Source organism: Thamnophis sirtalis, unplaced genomic scaffold (assembly GCF_051295495.1).
Source record: "Thamnophis sirtalis isolate CommonGarterSnake01/CBP01778 unplaced genomic scaffold, rThaSir2_p1.2 scaffold_6, whole genome shotgun sequence".
NCBI classification, from domain to species: Eukaryota; Metazoa; Chordata; class Lepidosauria; order Squamata; family Natricidae; genus Thamnophis; species Thamnophis sirtalis.
In genome coordinates, this window is record NW_028261386.1 from 7,748,896 (window position 1) to 7,768,463 (window position 19,568).

The following is a 19,568-nucleotide window of genomic DNA, read 5'->3' on the forward strand; positions in this document are numbered from 1 at the left end:
ATGGCACAAATTCTAAATTGCTGAAGAGCAACAGTGTAGGAAGAAAGCTGTGTTAATCTGTGGCAGCAAATAACCAGGAATCTGTTCCTCATTCACAAATTTTATTCAAAGCCACACACTTTTGCAAGGTGCGGCTTGGTTCGCCAGCTGCAAATGTTTCTCAGCCTTGGTATCTTTAAGAAGTTTGGACTTCAATTCCCCAGCTGGGGAATTCTGGGAGTTGAAGTCCAGCCATCTTAAAGTTGCTAAGATGGACAAATACAGGACTAGACTGTCGTAGGGTTTAAAATAGAATGATGCCAGGGGAGCTGAAAGGGGAGAAAGTGATGAAGACAAGATACAGGTCATACAGATTGCAAGAATTTTATCAAATAATAACTGCCATATGTTAAAACTCATTGTATTGTAAGACTTCTTGGATACATCGTGACTGGCTGTAAGTCTAGTACCTGACTTTTTTTCATGTAAACAATGCTGCACTTCAATGACTAGATGGATTAAGGGCCATCTTCATCGTTGTTGTCATTGAATATGATTCCATGATCCAATGGTGTTGTTTAGTGCCTTAAAGTCCAGTTTTCTATGCACGAATCCAAACTACAGCTTTCTTGATAGATGGTTGCCTTGCCTATGTTTAAACCCCTTCTCCTTTCAACTGTTGTCACACTTCAGTGTCATCCTTATCTTGTTTTCAGCATCTACTGGGACTATGCCTTGATTGTGCCGTTCAGCCAAATTGTCTGCATCCACTGCCATCAACAACGTAAGTCTTCATATTTAGAAGAGAAGAGAACAGAATTGTTTATTGGCCAAGTGTGGTTGGACACACAAGGAATTTGTCTTTGGTGTGGATGCTCTCAGTGTACAGAAGAGCCGAGGTGGTGCAGTGGTTAAATGCAGCACTGCAGGCTACTTCAGCTGACTGCAGTTCTGCAGTTCAGCAGTTCTAATCTCACTGGCTCAAGGTTGACTCAGCCTTCCATCCTTCCGAGGTGGGTAAAATGAGGACCCGGATTGTTGTTGGGGGCAATATGCTGACTCTGTAAACCGCTTAGAGAGGGCTGAAAGCCCTATGAAGCGGTATATAAGTCTAACTGCTATTGCTACTGCTACATAAGTAAATCAGTGTAAATAAATGATGGGTTTGAATACCTACAACAGAACCTAGCAGTGATTTAAGAGAGCATCTCTTCTCAGAGTTGTCGTAACTGATGAAATCTGTCTTGAAATCGGTAATCACGTTAATTTATTAATAAATTGCACCGATTTCACGTGGTTGGTGATTTAGCTTTGTACGCATCCTCTTTAGTGGAGCGCTGTCAGAGAAGGAATTTGAAGTGGCTGGAGAACTTTGTTGATGATCTCCAGAACATAGGATGATTAATATGTTAAATAAGAGAAGCTAGTAATTGATGAAACAAAATGCCACCCCAAATGAGCATCTAAAGGTGGGGAGGATCGGATATATTTTTCATAGGCTGCAGGTTTGTCACTGCAGCACTCTCTCCCTCCCTCCCCTACTTCCATACAAAAGAAATTGTCTGCTTACTTACGATAGAATAAAATACCCGAGTTGGAACGGACCGTAGAGGTCTTCTAGTTTAACCCCACTCCTTAGGCAGGAAACCCTATACCATTTCAGATAAATGGCTATCCAAGCTCTTCTTAAAAACTTCCATTGTTGGAGCATTCACAACTTCTGGTGGCATGCGGAGCCATTTCTGAGGTCACGTGAGGCGTTGCCCTGTCAGCTCCAGCACGCATGCGAGTACTGGTCCGCTGATTTTGGCCTTGCTTTTCGGCTGTTTTTCACCCTCTGGAGACTTCCCTGAAGCCTCCGGAGGGCAAAAAACCACCCAACGCACAAACCGGAAGTTCAAGAACGGACATCCAGTTTGCGTGTTGGGCCATTTTTCGCCCTCCGGAGGCTTCAGAAGGCTTACCTGAACGGTATGAGACTCCTGCATTTAGCAGGGAGTTGGACTAGATGACCTCCAAGTTCTCTACCAGGCCTATGATTCTATGACTCTATGAAATTGATGTGCTCGGCATTCCTAAGTAATTTGTTTGGCATGCACTTTTGGTCCTACTTAACTTCAACAAGGGGTTGTGTTTTATTATTGCAATTCTATACTGTCTTTGTTGCTGTGGAAACCAATAATAGCAAGGAACATTTCCCTCTGCAGCTGACCAAGGTGGGACTTTGGTGCTGGTGAGCCAGGATGGTATTCAGAGGCCCCCACTCCATTTTCCACCTGGCGGACATCTCCTGGCCTTCCTTTCCTGCCTTGAGAATGGCCTCCTGCCCCGTGGACAGCTGGAGCCTCCGTTGTGGTCCCAACAGGGAAAGGTAAGGCTAGAGACTCCCAACTCCATAGAATGATTGCTTTGCTTCAGCCTTCTCCAACATGCTATACCTCTAATTTACAGGTAGTCCTTGTTAAACAACGACTATTTCTGTATGAGAAGGATTGAAGGGTATCAAGTTCTATAGTAGGGATGTCCAGCCTTGACATCTTTAAGACTGTGGGCTTGTGGACTTCATGGCTGGCTGCAGAATTCTGGGACTTGAAGTCCAGAGGTCTTAAAGTTGTCAAGGTTAGACACCCCTGTTCTAGAGCAACTTAATGATTCCCTTCCTAATTGGTTCCGGTGATGACATCAGAAATTCCAATGCTTGACATCTGGAAATGGCACATGGAGGTGATATCATCCCCGCAGAAGCTGTTGAGTGAACTGTTGATTGGTGGATTCCTGGCTTCTCCCTAATTTGGAATCCATCACTTGTTGACTTCTCCTGTCTTCTAATCCCCTTACTTTTATCTGCTCTGAATCGACTGCTAATCTTCTAGGTTGGTGCTTCCCTCTCAAATCTTAACATCCCAAGAGAGGAACTTCAAGTACAGTAAATGTTCTCTATCACAGCCTGTCCTTCTCCAGTTTGACCTCTTTACAAATGCCCCACTATTACACAAGCTTGGTGGTTTAGCTTACAGTCACTCACTCATTCTCCTTTAAGGAGAAGGGCGACATATAAGTCCAATAAACCTAAACCTAAATACACAAAGCTCTGGTCAACAGCCACAATCAGGTGTGAAGCATCAGAAACACATATTAAGTTCCAGTTGTGATTTATTATTCATACTGATGCAAAGAAATCTAATTAACACTAGCACTAAATTAGCACTAGATAATAACAGAATTCAAGAGGGGTTGAACTTAGATTGCTTGTGGGAACATAATGACTCCAGGCTGATTCCTCTCTTGACTCCACCTCTCCAAGAGACTCTTAATGTATCTCATTTTCAAGAGCTGTGGTGGCACAGTGGTTAGAATGCAGTATTGCAGGCTACTTCTGCTGATCAACAGCTGCCAGCTGTTCGGGTCTCACCGGCTCAAGGTGGACTTAACCTCCCATCCTTCCAAGGTCGGTAAAATGAGAACCCAGATTGTTGGGGGGGGGGCAATAGGCTGACTCTGTAAACTGCTTAGAGAGGGCTCATTCACATTTCTCAACTAGGCTGACAGGCACTACCTAGAGAGATGGAAGCCACCATGTCTGGATCCAAAGATGACTCGAAGGGTGGGTGGCTTCAGGACACCAGGGATACCCCAAAGTCCTTGCTTTGTGAAGTCTCAAAACTAGCAGTTGCTCTTGCCTTGTTGTTTTTCAAGTCTGGTACCACCTGATGGGACTTGGAGAGGGGTTTCCCATGTGCTCAGGCCCAAGGTCTTATTTGGTTCAGGTAGCATTTTTTTTCCTTTTGTTTCCTTAACAACTTGGCTCCTTCTTAACGATCTCCCCAAGACATCTTTTGGATAACATTCTTGCCTTTTGGATTAGGGGTGGGATTGAAAATTTTTAGCAACCAGTCCTCTGCCCGGTTGCTGGGTGGGTGTGGCCATGGTCGGCATGGCTAACTTGGCTTCCTGTACCACAGTGGTGGGGGGACATTTTCGCCCTCCCCAGGCTCCGGAGGCTTTTCTCGAGCTTCCGGGAGGGTGAAAACAGCCTCCCCCAGGCTCCAGAGGCCCTCTGGAGGCTGGAAATGGACCCATTTCTGGATTTCCAGAACTTCTGGGAGGCCCGTTTCTGGGAGAGCGAAAAATGGGCATCCTGGAAGTTCCGGGAATCCAGAAATTTCTCTGCATGGGCTCTGCACTTACCTGGCATCAAAAAATGGCTGTGTGGAGACTCCTGGGAGGGGAGCGGTGGGGTGGGCAGGTCAAGCCAGTCCTTGGAACTACCGGTTTGGCGAACTAGATGTAAAATTAACATCCAGTTCGCCCGAACCAGTCTGGACCGGCTGAAGCCCACCCCTGCTTTTGGTCCTCTCTGCTTACCTGCCTGTTTCATCTTTAGGTATGGCAGCTTCAGCCTCAACTCACCCCCCCTTGTCTTGCAGGGCAAAGTTTTTCCAAAGCTCCGGAAACGGAACAGCCACAACCGGTCGATGGACATGGAAGAAATGCCATCGGTCATGGAGACGGCTACTGATTATGTCTTCAGGATTATTTACCCAGGCCACAGACACGAGAACAGTAAGGATTTCTACTCTTCTGGTTTCACAGAACTGGGTGAGAAAGGCCGTGTGCAGAAATTGAGGCTTGAAATCCTGGCATTTTATTCAAACGTATTCGTCAAAGGAATTCCAGGTAGTCCTCGACTTATAATCACAAGAGACAGTTATGAAGTGAGACGGTTGTTAAGTGAGCTTTGCTCCATGTTACGATCTTTCTTGCCGCAATTGTGAAGTGAATCACTGCAGTGGTTAAGTTAATAACATGGTTATTAAGGGAAGGTCATTTTCCCATTGATTTTGCTTGACAAAAGGTTACAAATTGTGATCCATGATCCCAGGACACAGGAATGGTCCTAAATATGAACCAGTTGCCAAGCATCCAAATTTTGACTGCGTGACCAAGGGGGATGTTGCAATGGGTTGTAAGTCTGAAAAACGGTCATAAGTCACTTTTTTCAGTGCTGTTGTAACTTTGATGGTCACTAAATGAATCATTGCAAGTCGAAGATACTTGTATCTAAATTTTAAATCACAGACCCCGTGGAATGCTGCAATAATGATAAGAGTTAAAAAATAGTTATAAGTCGCTTTTTCTGTCTCATTTTAGCCTTGAATCGTCACTAAACAAATGGTTGTAAGTTGAGGACTATCTGTTTAATTCACTTTAAAATTAACAGTATCTTCAGAATCTTAGAGTAATAATCATTTGTAATAATTTATTATATTTTTGCCACCTGACTTCCAGCAATTTGGGGTGATAATTAAAAGCTCCAAAGGAACACGCAGCAAACAGAGAGTTTCTATTAACTTACAAAATCTTTATTAAAGCTGTTGGCAATTGGGCAGTGTACAAATCTGATGAATAAATGGAATTAATTACAACTTACAATTGCTGAAGCATTACAGGCAGAGGTAGTCCTTGACTTATGTCCACAAGGAGCCCATAATTTACCTTGCTCAGTGAGAAATTTGTTAATGAGTTTTGTCCCATTTTATGACCAAATCACTGCAGTTTTAATTTAGTAATACGGTTGTTAAATGAATCTGGTTATCCCATTGACTTTGCTCATCAGGAAGTTGTAAAAGATGAACACATGATCCTGAACACTGAAACCGTCATAAATGTGAGTCAGTTGTCAAGCATCCAAATATAAATCACATAAGCATGGGAATGCTGCAATGGTTGTACGTGTGAAAAACTCTCATAAGTCACTTTTTTCAGTGCCGTTCAAGCTTTGAACGGTCAATAAACAAACTGTTGTAAGTTGAGGACTACCTGTATAATATAATCCTCTTAGTAAGACGTACACGGTGGGAAATGGGGAAATTCAATCTCTCAATAGCCTCAGGTCAGGGATGGGCTACTGCAGGTTTGCATGGGTTCAGGAGAACCTCTAGCTAAGAATCTGCCCAATTCGGAGACTCCGCAAATCCCACCCCTGGCTGGCCCCGCCCACCTTGCCCCACGCTTCCCACCCCGTACCTCCCAGGACTCCCATGCAGCCCGTTTGGGATGCCAGATAAGTATAGGGCCAGTATGGAGGCTCGGGGAGGGCAAAGAACAGGCCTCGCGGAATGCCGGAAATGGGCCCGTTTCTGGCCTCCGGAGCCTGGGGAAGGCTGTTTTCGCCCTCCTGGAGGCTCAAGGAAATCCTCCAGAGTCTGGGGAGGGTGAACGCCCCACCCACCATGGCTGAGTAAGCCACGCCCATCCAGCAACCGGACAGAGAAATGGTTGCTAACATTTCTTAATCCCACTATTGGTTAAAAGAATGAGAGGATGGGAAAGACTTCTCCAGATGTCCCAGAAAAACCATTCACAGTTGCAATAAGAAAAGAATAAGAATTCTCTTGCACCCACCGTGGTGCAAGAGACCAACTAGGCCACACCCACCATAGCCACATCCACCCAGCAACCGGGCGGAGAACCCGTTGCTAACACCCCTGCCTCAAGCCTACGGTGAGAGCCAGAACTTCCCTTCTATTCTGCAATCTCAGGCAGCTAACAGTCAGGATTTCAATGTCCCCAGAATAGGGGCAGAAGTAAATTTCCTATAGGTGGTCGTAACCCAATTCTTTTGTGGGAAATTGTATAAGATTGTTGCAGTGTTGAGGTTGAGGTTGCTAAACCCGAATGGGAAACCTACAATCTTGCGAGAACTGACTCTGGCCCCTTTTGTTAGGACCAATGTGTTCCTACTCCTATTGCTAACCCGTAATTAAGTGCTGGGATAAAACAGCTTTATAAGCTATCTTGTGGATGTTGCTTTGGTTAACCAAGATTAGGATTAATGTCAAATTTGTCTGTGTTTGAATGACCCAGCAAAAATGAATGAAAGGGCAGCTAAGCCTCTAGTTTTCTTCTCACATCTTTGCTCCAAGAAGAAACGCATAACATTGGGACTTGTGTAATTTATTCTTGTTATACCGAATTACTGGTTTTGTTACTATCACATCCGAATCAGCTAAGTGAGTTCTACTTTACCTTGCATTCCAGAGGGACTAGCTGGTGGTATAATGCTCAGGAGTTTGAAGGAGATTTTTATGCCTTTTATGGCTTCTGTGAATGCCAGTTGACCAACTCCAGATGGATCAGAACTAGAAGAAGAATCTGTTTCAGATCCATTCAAGTTGATCCCTTCTCAGTGGTTGGAATTCTATAGCTTTTTCAGCCTAAACTACTTCATTGAATTGTTACCAGTGGTGAGATTCAAATAATTTAACAACCAGTTCGGCCAAGGTCAGCTTGGCTGGCATGGGAGATGTGGCCCATCTTCATCCTTCAGCTCTGTCACACGTGGGATGAGCCTCCAGCAATGGCCAACCTGACACTCGGTGAACTGGTTGTTATATTAACGCCACCACCATCGCTATCAAAGTGGTTCCTGGGCATTCGCTGCAATAGAGAAAAGGGCAACAGAGTGGCCGCCACAAGGCCGCTCCATTGCCTGTTTCTCCATTCAGCACAGCGCCGCACCCAGGATCCACTTTGATAGTGCGGTGGTGGTGTAATTTAACAACTGGTTCTCTCGAACTGGTGCAAACTGGCTGAATCCAACCACTGATTGTTACACAGGTAGTCCTTATGAATGTAATTGAGCCATGCAATTATAGTCATAAATCGTGACGGTCGTAAAGTGGATCACTACATAACCAGACCTGATTTTACGGTTCCACCACAAATGCGCGAATGACAAAAGCGCGCCTGACTAAACCGCGGTGACAAAACCGCACCGACAAAACCGCACCGACGAATGAGTGCTGAAGCGCGCCGACAACAGCGCGCCGACAGAAGCGCGCTGTAACCCTAACCCTAAACCAAACCCTAACCCTAAACCTAAACCTAAACCTAACCCTAAACCTAAACCTAACCCTAAACCTTACCTTAACTTAAATCGCGCTTCTGTCGGTGTGCTTTTGTCGGCGCGCTGTTGTCGGCGCGCTTTTGACATTGCGGTTTTAGCACCGCAATGTCGGCGTGCTTTTGTCGGCGTGCTTTTGACGTTCACGCATTTGTCGGGTCACGGATTTTACGACCACTTTTGTGAACCCAATGTGCAGTATGGCTCTGTTTTTGCCAGAAACTGGATATAAAACACTGTTTTCTGGCAAAAATGCTGTAAATCATAAACCTATGACTGGAGGCCCATAAATATGGGCTCATAAATATACACCTTTGCTAAGAGCCCAAAATGTGATAATGGGCATAGTCTTTATATGGTAACTAGGAAACTAGATAGTAAGTTTCTTTGTTTTATAAAACTTATTGGCTGTCCTTAACACAAGTTCCTTTTGGGGGGGTCAACTGTAACTTTGCACAGTCGCTAAGTGACAGATCATAAGTTGTAAAGATAAAGAGTGTCAGAGTTCATTGCGGCAATCACATCCAGAAAGCACATACAAGTAACCGATTCAGCAGGATTCACTAACTTCTCTTTATACATAAAAACACATGAAGCAAATATACAATACCAAAGGCAGGTTTTCTAACATGGTAGTAAATACAAGCAAAACTCAAGCAGAGGAGAGAACAGTTTCAGTTTTAGTTCAGAGCAGCAGACTAGTTTAGAGCTCAGCACAGACTCAGAGCTGCAGAGTTAAGCCACGCCCAAGCTCCAAACTGTTTTAGCTCCCATTGGCTGACCTTGTTACTAAGCCCTATTCCAGTTCATGAATACTACACTGACAAAGAGAAATAAGCACAGCCTTTCATTCTGTCTTTTGCTCCAGAAGGAAAGTGGGAAATGGATGAAAAACATTCACTGCGTTGGGTAACATGCTAAACTAGGTTAAAACGGATGTGGGTCAATTGTGGATCATCACGATGTAGAATCCAACCATTAATTTTAGACTGTTGAATGAACCTAGCCCTCATTTTAAGCCAAGACACGGTTAATAAACTGTATGATGATTCATAGGGGTAATGTATCATCTGAACATGGAAATTTGGCTTTGTTAAGTTTAGTCTAGGTTGTGTCTGTTGTTATATGTGCCCCTAAAATGGCCTTCCATGGAGGAAAAGGTAAGGATTTTATGAGCAGAATCTGGTGATTACATGCAAGTTTGAGTGAGTAATCTACTATCTAACACCTTACAAAAACATCACCTGTGGTGCACCAGTGTTTGGATGAGAGAGATGCAAACTCAGGGTTGGGTAGAGAAGACATTGGTTGGAGATTAAAAGTTCCGCAAATCCATGAAGATGGAATTATATAATGACCCCTAAAGGAGGGGAGGACCACATGTCCTTTTAAGACTTGATTGTCAATCCTGGCGCCCGTTTTGTTTTCTTATGCTCCTCTTTCACTATTTTTTTGAGCAGTAACTATTAACTACCACCACTTAGCTGCCAGCCGCTCTGCCTCCGTCGACGATGACGAGGAGGAGGAAGACAAGCTGCACGCAATGCTATCCATGATCTGCAATCGGAACCTCACAGATTCTAAAAGGATGAAAGGTTTTTATCCTTCTCCTCCCTGCCCTCCCAACTCACTTCATTTCTCCCACTGGCTCTGGAGCAACACCTGCCCACTCGATGTACAACAGTATTGGCATTACTGCAATGTCAACGCACTGCTGGGGCAGCCTTATGAGTCAGGGAAAGCAACTTTGCCGATAAAATAATTCCCTTGGGTAGTTAGAACACCCAAGAGGTTTGTAGTTAACTACACCTCCAGAAAGGATACTGTTGAACTAGGAAAGTTGCAGAAAGGAGAACAACGGGATTATGAAGTGGGGAAGTCATTGTTGTGGCCCACCAGTGGAGCTGGTAGCAGACTCAGACAGCGAGGAGGTTGGGGAGGAACATGGGCCAGTCCTGGAGTCTGGGGAAGGCTCTGATGAGTGCATTGCATCGGAGGCAGAAATGGGGCCATTTCTGTCCGACAGTTATCAGCTGTCTTTGGAGTCGGAGATCAGTGGGCTAGAAGAATAGCTGGAGCCTGTTCCCGATGTGCACATGCCCAGAGCGGCCAGGCCGATATCTTCCAAACGCAACACTGTACGAGAAAATACTTGGCAAGGAGTCTCTGAGAGTCACAAACAAATCTTCACACTAATTAAATGAACTAATTGTCTCCTGCTAACTTTGACTCCCCTTTCACTCCTCTTTATTCCCTATGGGAGGGGCCCTTGTTCCTTAACTGTTCCCTTTTCCTGGCAGCTCTGCGCATGCGCACCTCAGGAACAGGTTCCAGCTGTTCTTCTACCCCACTGATATCCGACTGCAAAGGCAGCTGATAACTGTTAGGCGGCCCAGGCCCCCTCTCTGCCTCCGACGCAGAGCCCTCCCCAGAGCCTTTCCCAGGCTCCAGGACTGGCCCGTGTTCCTCCCCAACCTCCTCAGTGTCTGAGTCTGCCACCCAGTTCACTGGCTGCTGGCGGGGCAAAACAGAATCTTGGCCATAGGACTACCTGACAGCCCAGTTCATCCAAAAGAAAAGAACCCTCAAACCTTGGCTTTCTTTGCTGATAAAACAATTTCCTTCTACGTATGTAGTTAGAACATCCAAGAGGTTTGTAGTTAACTACACCTCCCAAAAACATCCTGTTGAGCTAGGAAAGTTGCAGAAAGGAGAACAACGGAATTATGAACAGGGGAGGTTATTATGAATTTAATTCCCCTGGTTACATAACAGAGTGTGTGATGGGGGCATAGGATCATAGGATTTGATGTGAAGAAATTCTCTGCATCACAAATCTCCAACCCAAGGTTGTCCATTGGAACTATCATTTATTATGCAGAGAGATTCGGGACAGGTAATTTAATCTAGGGAATTCTCTGCCATAAGACCGGATGAACATGACACCCCCGAACCAGTTGGAAAGGAGATCAGACACATTTATGGAGGAGGAGAATATCCATGATTCACAGCCTTGAGGCTTTGCATGGACTTCAGCAACAGAGGAAGAAGACACCTTGGTCCCTGTTTCTGGAGAGCAGGATGACCACGGTGCTTTCCAATGCCCCTTGATTGAGGGTCACCTGGAAATGACGTTCTGAACTAGGCAGACTGTTGTTTTTTCTCCTTTGGTGGTTACAATTCCTTGGAAGTAACTAAGAGGTCACATACCCCCTTATCTACACTGGAAGCCCCTCTAAAACGTTGAGCATTGAGATTTGGGATGGGTGCGCTCCCTGATGTGCTTAATGACAGTACTGTTGTACCTGGTTTGCTCTTCATTTTGCTTTGAGTCCCTTGCAATTTCTTTAACCTTTTGCATGTGTCTAAAAATTTGGCAGAGATCCATCGCCGCAAACCAAAACCTTTAAGCTCATTCTGAAGATGCTGTTCACTCTAATTCTTCACAAATTCAGGTACCTTTCATCTGAATTCTTAGCGTCTGTGGGGTTCACCTTAAAAGGACAGTGTTTATTCTTTTCTCAATAACAATAACAATTCCAAGATCTTTTCTTACCAATGGAAGAGAAAAGTGGGAGGGGGGGGGGAACGAAACTCTCCCATCTCTTTCTGATTGACTGTAGGAGATGTTGCCATAAATACTGGCTTGTTCAGCTCGTTCCTGAAGAATTAAAGGTGAAGAGCACTCGGTTGTTTGTTTGCTTTTTGCTTCTGTTCTCTTCCATGGCCCTGATTTGCTTTTACAGCTTGATCTTATTTCTTGCTCAAAGTTTTTAACCACGCTAACAAACGTTCCCCGCTCCCTGCTCCTTTCTTTTGCTACGAGCAACCCGACAACAGCTGACTCTGTTACCTATCCCTCTTTCCCTAACCTTTCACCGTTGCCCCTAAAATTAAGCTCCGGTATTAGCGCAAGAATGCATGCTTCGCATGGTGCCGTTTCCCCCCTCTGCCCCTTTTTTTATTATTTTCTGTTCTGCTACGGTTATGAATGTGCTGCTGTAAAGAACAAAGCTTGCATGGTTTTAATTAGCTGGCCTTTTCTGGCTGAATCGTTTGCGTTAACAGACATTGTGGATGAGCTGAAGGCCAGGCATTTATGTAAAAAAAAGCACAATCTGGGTTTTGTATAGTTTTGTTTTGTTAAAAATATATATATATATATATTAAGAAATCCAGTCTGTGGAGATTCTCAGTTATCCAGGTCATGGTTGTCCCAAAAGTGTTTTTTTGTTTTTTGTTTCAAGAGGCAACTGGACTTTGTTTTTCCTTGAAGATGTTTTGCTTCTCATCCAAGAAGCTTCTTCAAGTTCTCCAGAACTGAAATTCTCCAGAACCGAAGAAGCTTCTCGGATGAGGAGCGAAATGTCTTTAAGAAAACAATCAAGAAAATCCAGTTCCCTTTTTGAAAAGCACCTTTGGGATTAAGAAATCAGGTGGTTGTTTTTTTTTAAACGAAGTAATATTTTGCAACAAATCTATTTTGCTTGCCCCTCACCCCAAAAGATGATATTAAACTGGAAATAAAATTTCTAGTTGTAAATTACCCAGAGTCTCTTAGGGGAGTGAGACGGGTTGTGTAGAAATTTAATAAATAAATATCATTGTATATGGAAAATATGGGGAATATGGTCGAAACTTTTGCACAGTATGTCCTTTTCTTTCTTGTCCACATGTAGCTCAGCAAAGCATGATATGCTCCAGTCCAAGAGAAAAAAAAACCAAGAAACGTGGTGCAAGATTTAATCTTTGTCCCTCCCTCCCTCCCTTCCTCTTTTGCCTAGATATTAATGACATCACTGACATGCAAGGATATGGTGCCGGCTTCTTTTCATGGCAGTTTGACCACTACAATCAAGTTTCCTTATGTCTTTCCTGCTCCACCGGTGGCTCTCCTTACAACCAGCCCAGCTCCTGCACTTGCATCCATGACAGGTGAAGTAAACTCTTTAGAATCTCTTTTCAAGCCCCTTGAATGAAACTTGAAGAATTCTGAGCCATTCCTGACAGACGAAAAGTAGCTGTCAACTTGCAAACAACCCTGGCCTGCTCTTGAGTTGCCATAGGCAAGAAGGGTGGGGGAAGTGACGGAGCAGCACGGCAGCCACAACCAGAAGCCCACTGCACTCATACTTTTCTCAAGGCTGTATACCAGGTTACCTGCAACAGCCGGAGGGGCATGATCTCAACAACCCACAAAAGTGCTCCGTTGGAGAATATGATTTATGACACACCCTGGAGGGAGCAGGGGAAACAGGGTCATAATTGGGCCATAAATTACGTGGGGTCAGAGCTGGCTTCACTTGGGTACGTGCCGATATGTTGCTTCTAATAAATAACTGGATTTCTCTTGAAGCTTGGCTCGAGACTCATGGTTTAATTAGGGCATCCCTCGGAATCCTGACAGTAGCTACTGTCACTGGGATCAAGAAGATTGTTAGGACTTTGTTTATTATTTATTTATTTGATTATTTTTATCCCCTCTTTATTATTTTTATAAGTAACTCAAGGTGGTGAACATATATAATAATGTTTCCTCCTCCTATTTTCTCCACAACAACCACCCTGTGAAGTGGCTTGCGCTGAGAGAGAATGAGTGGTCCAAATCCACCCAGCTGGTTTTCATCCTAAAGTGGGACTAGAACTCACTGTCTCCTGTTTTCTAGGCCAGCACCTTAATCACTGCACCAAACTGGCTCTCTTTATTGTCATATTTTAAAATTGAGTTTGCAAATTTGGGGAGTGGGTTTGAGCGACTTCTTTAAATCTGTCCTTTTGCAAGTGACATTGTCTAAGCCAGTGTATCTTAATCTTAACCTCTTTAAGATGTGTGGACTTCAACTCCCAGAAATCTTCAGCTGGCATGCTGGCTGGGGAATACTGGAAGTTGAAGTCTACACATCTTAGCATGCTGGCTGTGGAATTCTGGGAGTTGAAGTCCACAGATCTTGAAGGGGCTGAGGTTGAGAAACACTGGCCTAAGCTGAGAAACTAATAAGAGTCAGGTCTGGTTAATTGTTGCATGCAATAGTACCAGGGCAATAGCAGGCTAGGAAGTTGATTGACATTCTGGAAATGACAACCTAGTTTTGTATTGTTGCTTAGCATGCTTGCTAAAAATTGTGCTCAACTCAAAGGAGATTTTCCTTATCTTAAAACCACAATGAAAGCTACTCTTGCTTTATTTTAATTCAAAGGCTTTAAAATAATTGCTGACTATCAACTGAATGTCAGCAATATCATGTGTCCTAAGAGTGTGTCAAGAGTTTCTTGCAGAAAAATCAAACCCAGAAAGCACACACAGATAACTGATTCAGCTGGATTCATTAACTTCTTTATATACATAATAACAAATGAATAAATGTACAATGCCAATAGTAGATTATTTCAACGTGGTAGAAGTTACAAGCAGAACACAAGCAGGAGAGAACAGTTAGTTTCATTTCAGAGTTCAGATCAGACAGAGTAGTTTCAGTTTCGATTCTCAGCACAGACTCAGATCTGTTTAAGCTCCCATTGGTTGACTTAGTTGCTATGTCTATTCATTGGCTGACCTTGTTACCATGTCTCTCCCAGTCATGAATATTCTAACAGAGTGGAAGTATTGATAGTGCATACTAAAATAATGGGAGTCGGGGGGGATGCCTTTCATTAGATGTTTTCAAGTGGAAGCTAAACACCCCCTTGCAGGAGAAGCTTTAATGTGGATTTGTGCATTAAACAGGGTTAGACTCCATGGCCTAATTGCTCCCTCTAATTCTAATTCTGGGTCTTTACCTTGGTTGGGTGTATAATGGGCACCTGGCCACGGGAGAGGACAATGAGAATTAGTGGCTAAAATGTCAGGTTAACAGTAGGAGACCCTAGATTCAAATGAACTATGAAATTCTTGTTGTAATTACACTGTGAGGGGATTAGCCCATCTCTGCTTCTGGAATCATTATGAAGACACTACAGAATAATCCTTATTGCAACATTTTAAGGACCTTTGGGGGGGGTGAGAAATGAAGAGCAAAGACAGTTGTTGGCAGAATAAATGTGTTTGATGCATGTATTCTGAACGTTGCTTCTTTTTCCCCCTAACAGAACCCCTCTAAAACTGTTGTGTGAAAGTATGAAGAGGCAGATTGTTTCCAGAGCCTTCTATGGATGTAAGTTCTGCATGTGAGGTTGGATCCCAGCTGGGCATCAAACTAACTGCTTACCACACCTGGGCCCATCCAGGCAAAAACCTCTATAGAAGGGCTCAAAATGAGGAAGTTGGTGGACAGAGCACAGGTTGAGAAATGCCTCAAGTGTTGGAGGAGGCTTCAAGTGCAGAATTAGCCCTGAATCTTTACATAGCTGCAAGTGATCCAGAACTGATACCCCTTAAGCTCTATAAAACCTTATCTATCTATTCCCAGGCTAAGGCCGGCATTCTTGGGAAGATTCCTGTATAATAAGCTAGATATAATAAAGTTCAGCGGTTCGAATCCCTAGCGTCTCGTAACAGTGAGCTCCCGTTAGTTGTCCCAGCTTCTGCCAATCTAGCAGTTCGAAAGAGCGTAAAAATGCAAGTAGAAAAATAGAGACCACCTTTGGTAGGAAGGTAACAGTGTTCAGTGTGCCTTCGGCATTTGGTCATGCTGGCCACATGACCACGAAGATGTCTTCAGACAGCACTGGCTCTTCAACTTTGAAACAAAAATGAGCACCGCCCCCTAGAGTCGGGAATGACTAGTACGTATGTGCGAGGGGAACCTTTACCTAATAAAGTAATTGGCTTGAGCCCTACATATGTGGACCTGGTTGCTTGTAGCTGACAGCAACCCAAGATCAACCTCCTTTTTATTCGGTGTGTTGACATCTCGCACACATGGAAAACAGGCAAGGGTTTGTATCTCAGTGCTCTGTCCACCATCTTGCTAATTTTGATCCCTCCCCTCTCTCACATGGACACCAATGTATTTGGGTACGCTATTTTTATTGATGAAGAAAATGTATATGGCTGCCCAATTCACTCACTGTATTATTTGTATTTATTTGTATTTATTAGTTTTGTATGCCGCCCACTCTCGGAAGACTCCGGGCGGCTTACAATAAAAAAGGGAGGGGGAACATATAAGACAATACAACAATTTAAAAGTACAGCAACATTCATAACTTAAAGTGGGGCTGGATACTTCAACAGCCCCAAGTCTGCTGGAACAGCCAGGTCTTAATAGCTTTACGGAAGGCCAGAGGGATAGTAAGGGTCCGGATCTCAGCGGGGAGCTCATTCCAGAGGGCCAGAGCTGCAACAGAGAAGGCCCTGCCCTGGGGAGTCGCCAGCCAACATTGGCTGGCAGATGGAATCCGGAGAAGGCCTAGTCTGTGCAATCTAATTGGTCTTTGGGAGGTAATTGGCAGGAGGCGGTCTCTCAGGTAGCCAGGTCTGATGCCATGTAGGGCTTTAAAAGTAACGACTAGCTCCTTGAAGCATGTCCGGAGACCAATGGGCAGCCAGTGCAGCTCGCGGAGGATAGGTGTAATGTGGGTGTACCTAGGTGCATCCACAATCGCTTGCGCGGCTGCGTTCTGGACTAACTGAAGTCTTCGAACACTCTTCAAGGGCAGCCCCATGTAGAGCGCGTTACAGTAATCCAGTCTTGAGGTGACGAGGGCGTGAGTGACTATCCGAAGGGCCTCCCCATCCAGGTGACTCCAGTGGTGGCTCAAGAAGTAAAACCACGAAATACAAAACTCAACCCCATGGTGGCAAGAATCAAACCAACCACTTGGGTCCCCCCCCTCAGGTCCATTGGCAGGACCATGTCTTCAGGCCTTCTGAAAGCGTGTCAAAGTGGAGACCAACCTTATCTCCACAAGGATGATATTCCACAGGGAGGGAGCCACCATGAAGAAGGTCCTTCTTCTTTATCCTATTAGACGGATCTTCTTTAGAGCAGAGGTCTTCAATCTTGGCAACTTTAAGACTTGTGGACTTCAACTCCCAGAGTTCCTCAGCCAGTTGGCTGAGGAACTCTGTGAGTTGAAGTTCACAAGTCTTAAAGTTGCCAAGGTTGGAGACCCGTGCTTCAGAGAGTGGATCTGTAACATATTGTGTCTCCTCACTCTGGTAGGTCAGGTAAATGTAACTGGGAAAACATAGTCCTTCAAATAACACTACAACTTCCATCAGCCTCAGCCAGCCTTATTGACGGGTGGCCAGGTTGAAAAAGGTACAACCCTGAACAAGCCCAAGAGCATGGAAATTTGCACCTAAAGGACCATGTATTTATTGGCCTTCAATTGCATCTGAATGGGTAAAAACCGAACTGTAGGCCATGTACTTAACAGCCATTTGTGTGTGTTTTACGGTCAAGAGGGAGGTCTGTATTTGAGAAGATGATGGATTGGAACTTGATCAATGTTATGATGTTTGAATGAATTGTTTTGAATTTGCTTAGTATTTCTTCCTGGTCTATAGCCATAGGAAATAATCTTCATATTGGGAACAATCAAAACATTAAAAAAACAAAAAAACGTTGGAATATTTTCAGTAAAATAAAAGTGTACAAACTGAAAAGTTTAAGAACAAAATAGAAAATAAGAACAGAATAGAAAGAAAACATGATTTCTGCCCTTTTTACCCTGTTTCCCCAAAAATAAGACCTTCCTGGATAATAAGCCCAATCGGGCTTTTGAGTGCATGTGCTAAAATAAGACCTCCCCCGAAAATAAGACCTCCCCGAAAATATTACATCACAGCAGCAGCCATGAGGTGACCACACTCGCCACCTCTGCACTCCAAAAATAATAAGACCTCCCCGAAAATAAGGCCAAGTGCTTATTTTGGGGGTCAAAAGAAAATAAGACGCTGTCTTATTTTCGGAGAAACACAGTATTAATTGTCATCTTATTCTTTCCCCCCTTCCTCTTTTATTTTATTTTTTATCCCCAAAGCCATGAATCATAAATTCAGTCTTCTCTTTTTTCAACAAAAAGTCCATAGAATACTTCCTGTCTTTAAACAAATACTCTTTATATTTCTTCCTTGACTCAACTGATCAACTTTGCCTTTATTCTCCATTAGTTTTATAATCCAATTTTCTACTGTGGTTATTTCCGAATTCCTTTACCTTTGTGCATGCGGTATTTTGCCGCAGTTACCATCTACAATATTAGTTTCCCATATATCTTTTCCAGTTCATCATTCATAAAATCCAATAAAAATTCCAGTTTCTTTGTAATAGTAATCTGCAGTATCCTTTGCATCATTGTGCAAGTTTGCACCAGTGGTGGGTTGCAGGCGGTACGCCCTGGTATTGGCTTACCGGAGCCAGCCTAGAGCACCGGATACTGTTCCGGTATGGTGCTCCGGAGGGCCCGCCCGCGCTCCATACCGTGTTTTAAAGCTGTTGGCGGTTCCCTGCATGCGCATGGCACGTACAGCGCCTGCACGACGCTCCGCTGAGCAGCTGGAGCGTCACAGAGACTTGCAGAAGCGTCATTTCCAGTTACAACGGATGCGTGCACCGTATGTGTGTGCGCACGGCCAGTGCACGTGCATGTGGGTGACGCCGGGGCCGTTCCAACCGTACCAGTTGGAATGGAATCCAGAACCCACCACTGATTTGCACCCAAAATTTCTTTGTTTTTTCAGAAATCCACCAGGCAGGATAAAATTTTCCTTATCATGCTTCCAACACTGGTTTGCTATTTATCTATTTTTGACAATTTAATTGATGTCATATACCAATGATACCTCACTTTGTAAAATTACCTCGCACATTTTGACACTGTACATTTATATCAGCTTCCTACGTTTTTAACCAACGTCCATATTTATATGATAACTAAAATTGGCAGCTGGAGAATAATTGAAATTCTGTGCTGTAATTCCAACCCTGATGACGTCCCTTCCACCAGAGTTCTGCTATTTTAAGCCTCATAGAGTGTGCCGTTAAATTGTCAACAAAGTGCTTTTATTCCTGGGAAAGCAAGTTGGATTGTGTAAGATCTAAATATGATGGCAGTGGCTAAGGGCATCGGATGAATTTCAATTGGGACAATTTCAGTAATAGGAAAACAAGCAGCCCTCAATTTATGACCATTCATTTAATGGCTGTTTGAAGTTAGAATGGTGCTGAAAAAAAGTGACTTACAACCGATCCGCTACTAAAGGAGCCGTGGTGGCGCAGTGGTTAGAATGCAGTATTGCAGACTGACTTTGCCCACTGCCAGAAGTTCGATCCTGACCAGCTCACAGTTGACTCAGCCTTCCATCCTTCTGAGGTCGGTAAAATGAGGATCCAGATTGTTAGGAGCAAGATGCTGATGTCAGGGTTCCAAGTAATAGATCCATTGCAAGCAAAAACTCCGGAGGCAACTAGATTCCTCAAAGAATAGCTTTATTGGAAATACCAAATTGGCACATATCGGGTGGAAACCAACTCTGAGGAGCCCCTTGATTTTCACCTAATTCAAAGTAACATTTTACCCTCAACCCCAAACAATCAGTCACGTGGCCCCATCAAGGCAGCATCTGCTGGTCTGGTGACATCACTCCTTCCTCCAGCCAGGAGTGTCCTTGGTTCCCAAGAGAAAGTATTTTGTTTTGACTACATAACCCCAGCTGTCTCTAAACCGCCCCCACTCCTTATTCCTCACTCCAGTGTGGCAGCATTGAAACTCCAAGATGGCTTCGGCCAGGCCAGCT

The 19,568-nt window shown here is 44.1% G+C and overlaps 1 protein-coding gene across 4 annotated transcripts in view; it reads left to right on the forward strand.

Annotated features, from left to right (window-relative positions):
* The window catches only part of SGSM2 (small G protein signaling modulator 2), a 156,267-nt gene that overhangs the window by 117,261 nt on the left and 19,438 nt on the right, over window positions 1–19,568 (forward strand). For 2 of the 4 annotated variants that reach the window (XM_087717181.1, XM_087717178.1), the window contains 6 exons: window positions 696–763; window positions 2,187–2,350; window positions 4,407–4,542; window positions 9,346–9,480; window positions 12,670–12,820; window positions 14,972–15,036. In XM_087717181.1, coding sequence (XP_087573307.1) covers window positions 696–763; window positions 2,187–2,350; window positions 4,407–4,542; window positions 9,346–9,480; window positions 12,670–12,820; window positions 14,972–15,036 — 719 coding nt within the window. Of the gene's footprint in view, window positions 1–695; window positions 764–2,186; window positions 2,351–4,406; window positions 4,579–9,345; window positions 9,481–12,669; window positions 12,821–14,971; window positions 15,037–19,568 lie in introns of all 4 variants that reach the window. The other 2 variants (XM_087717179.1, XM_087717180.1) reach the window with 2 other exon arrangements.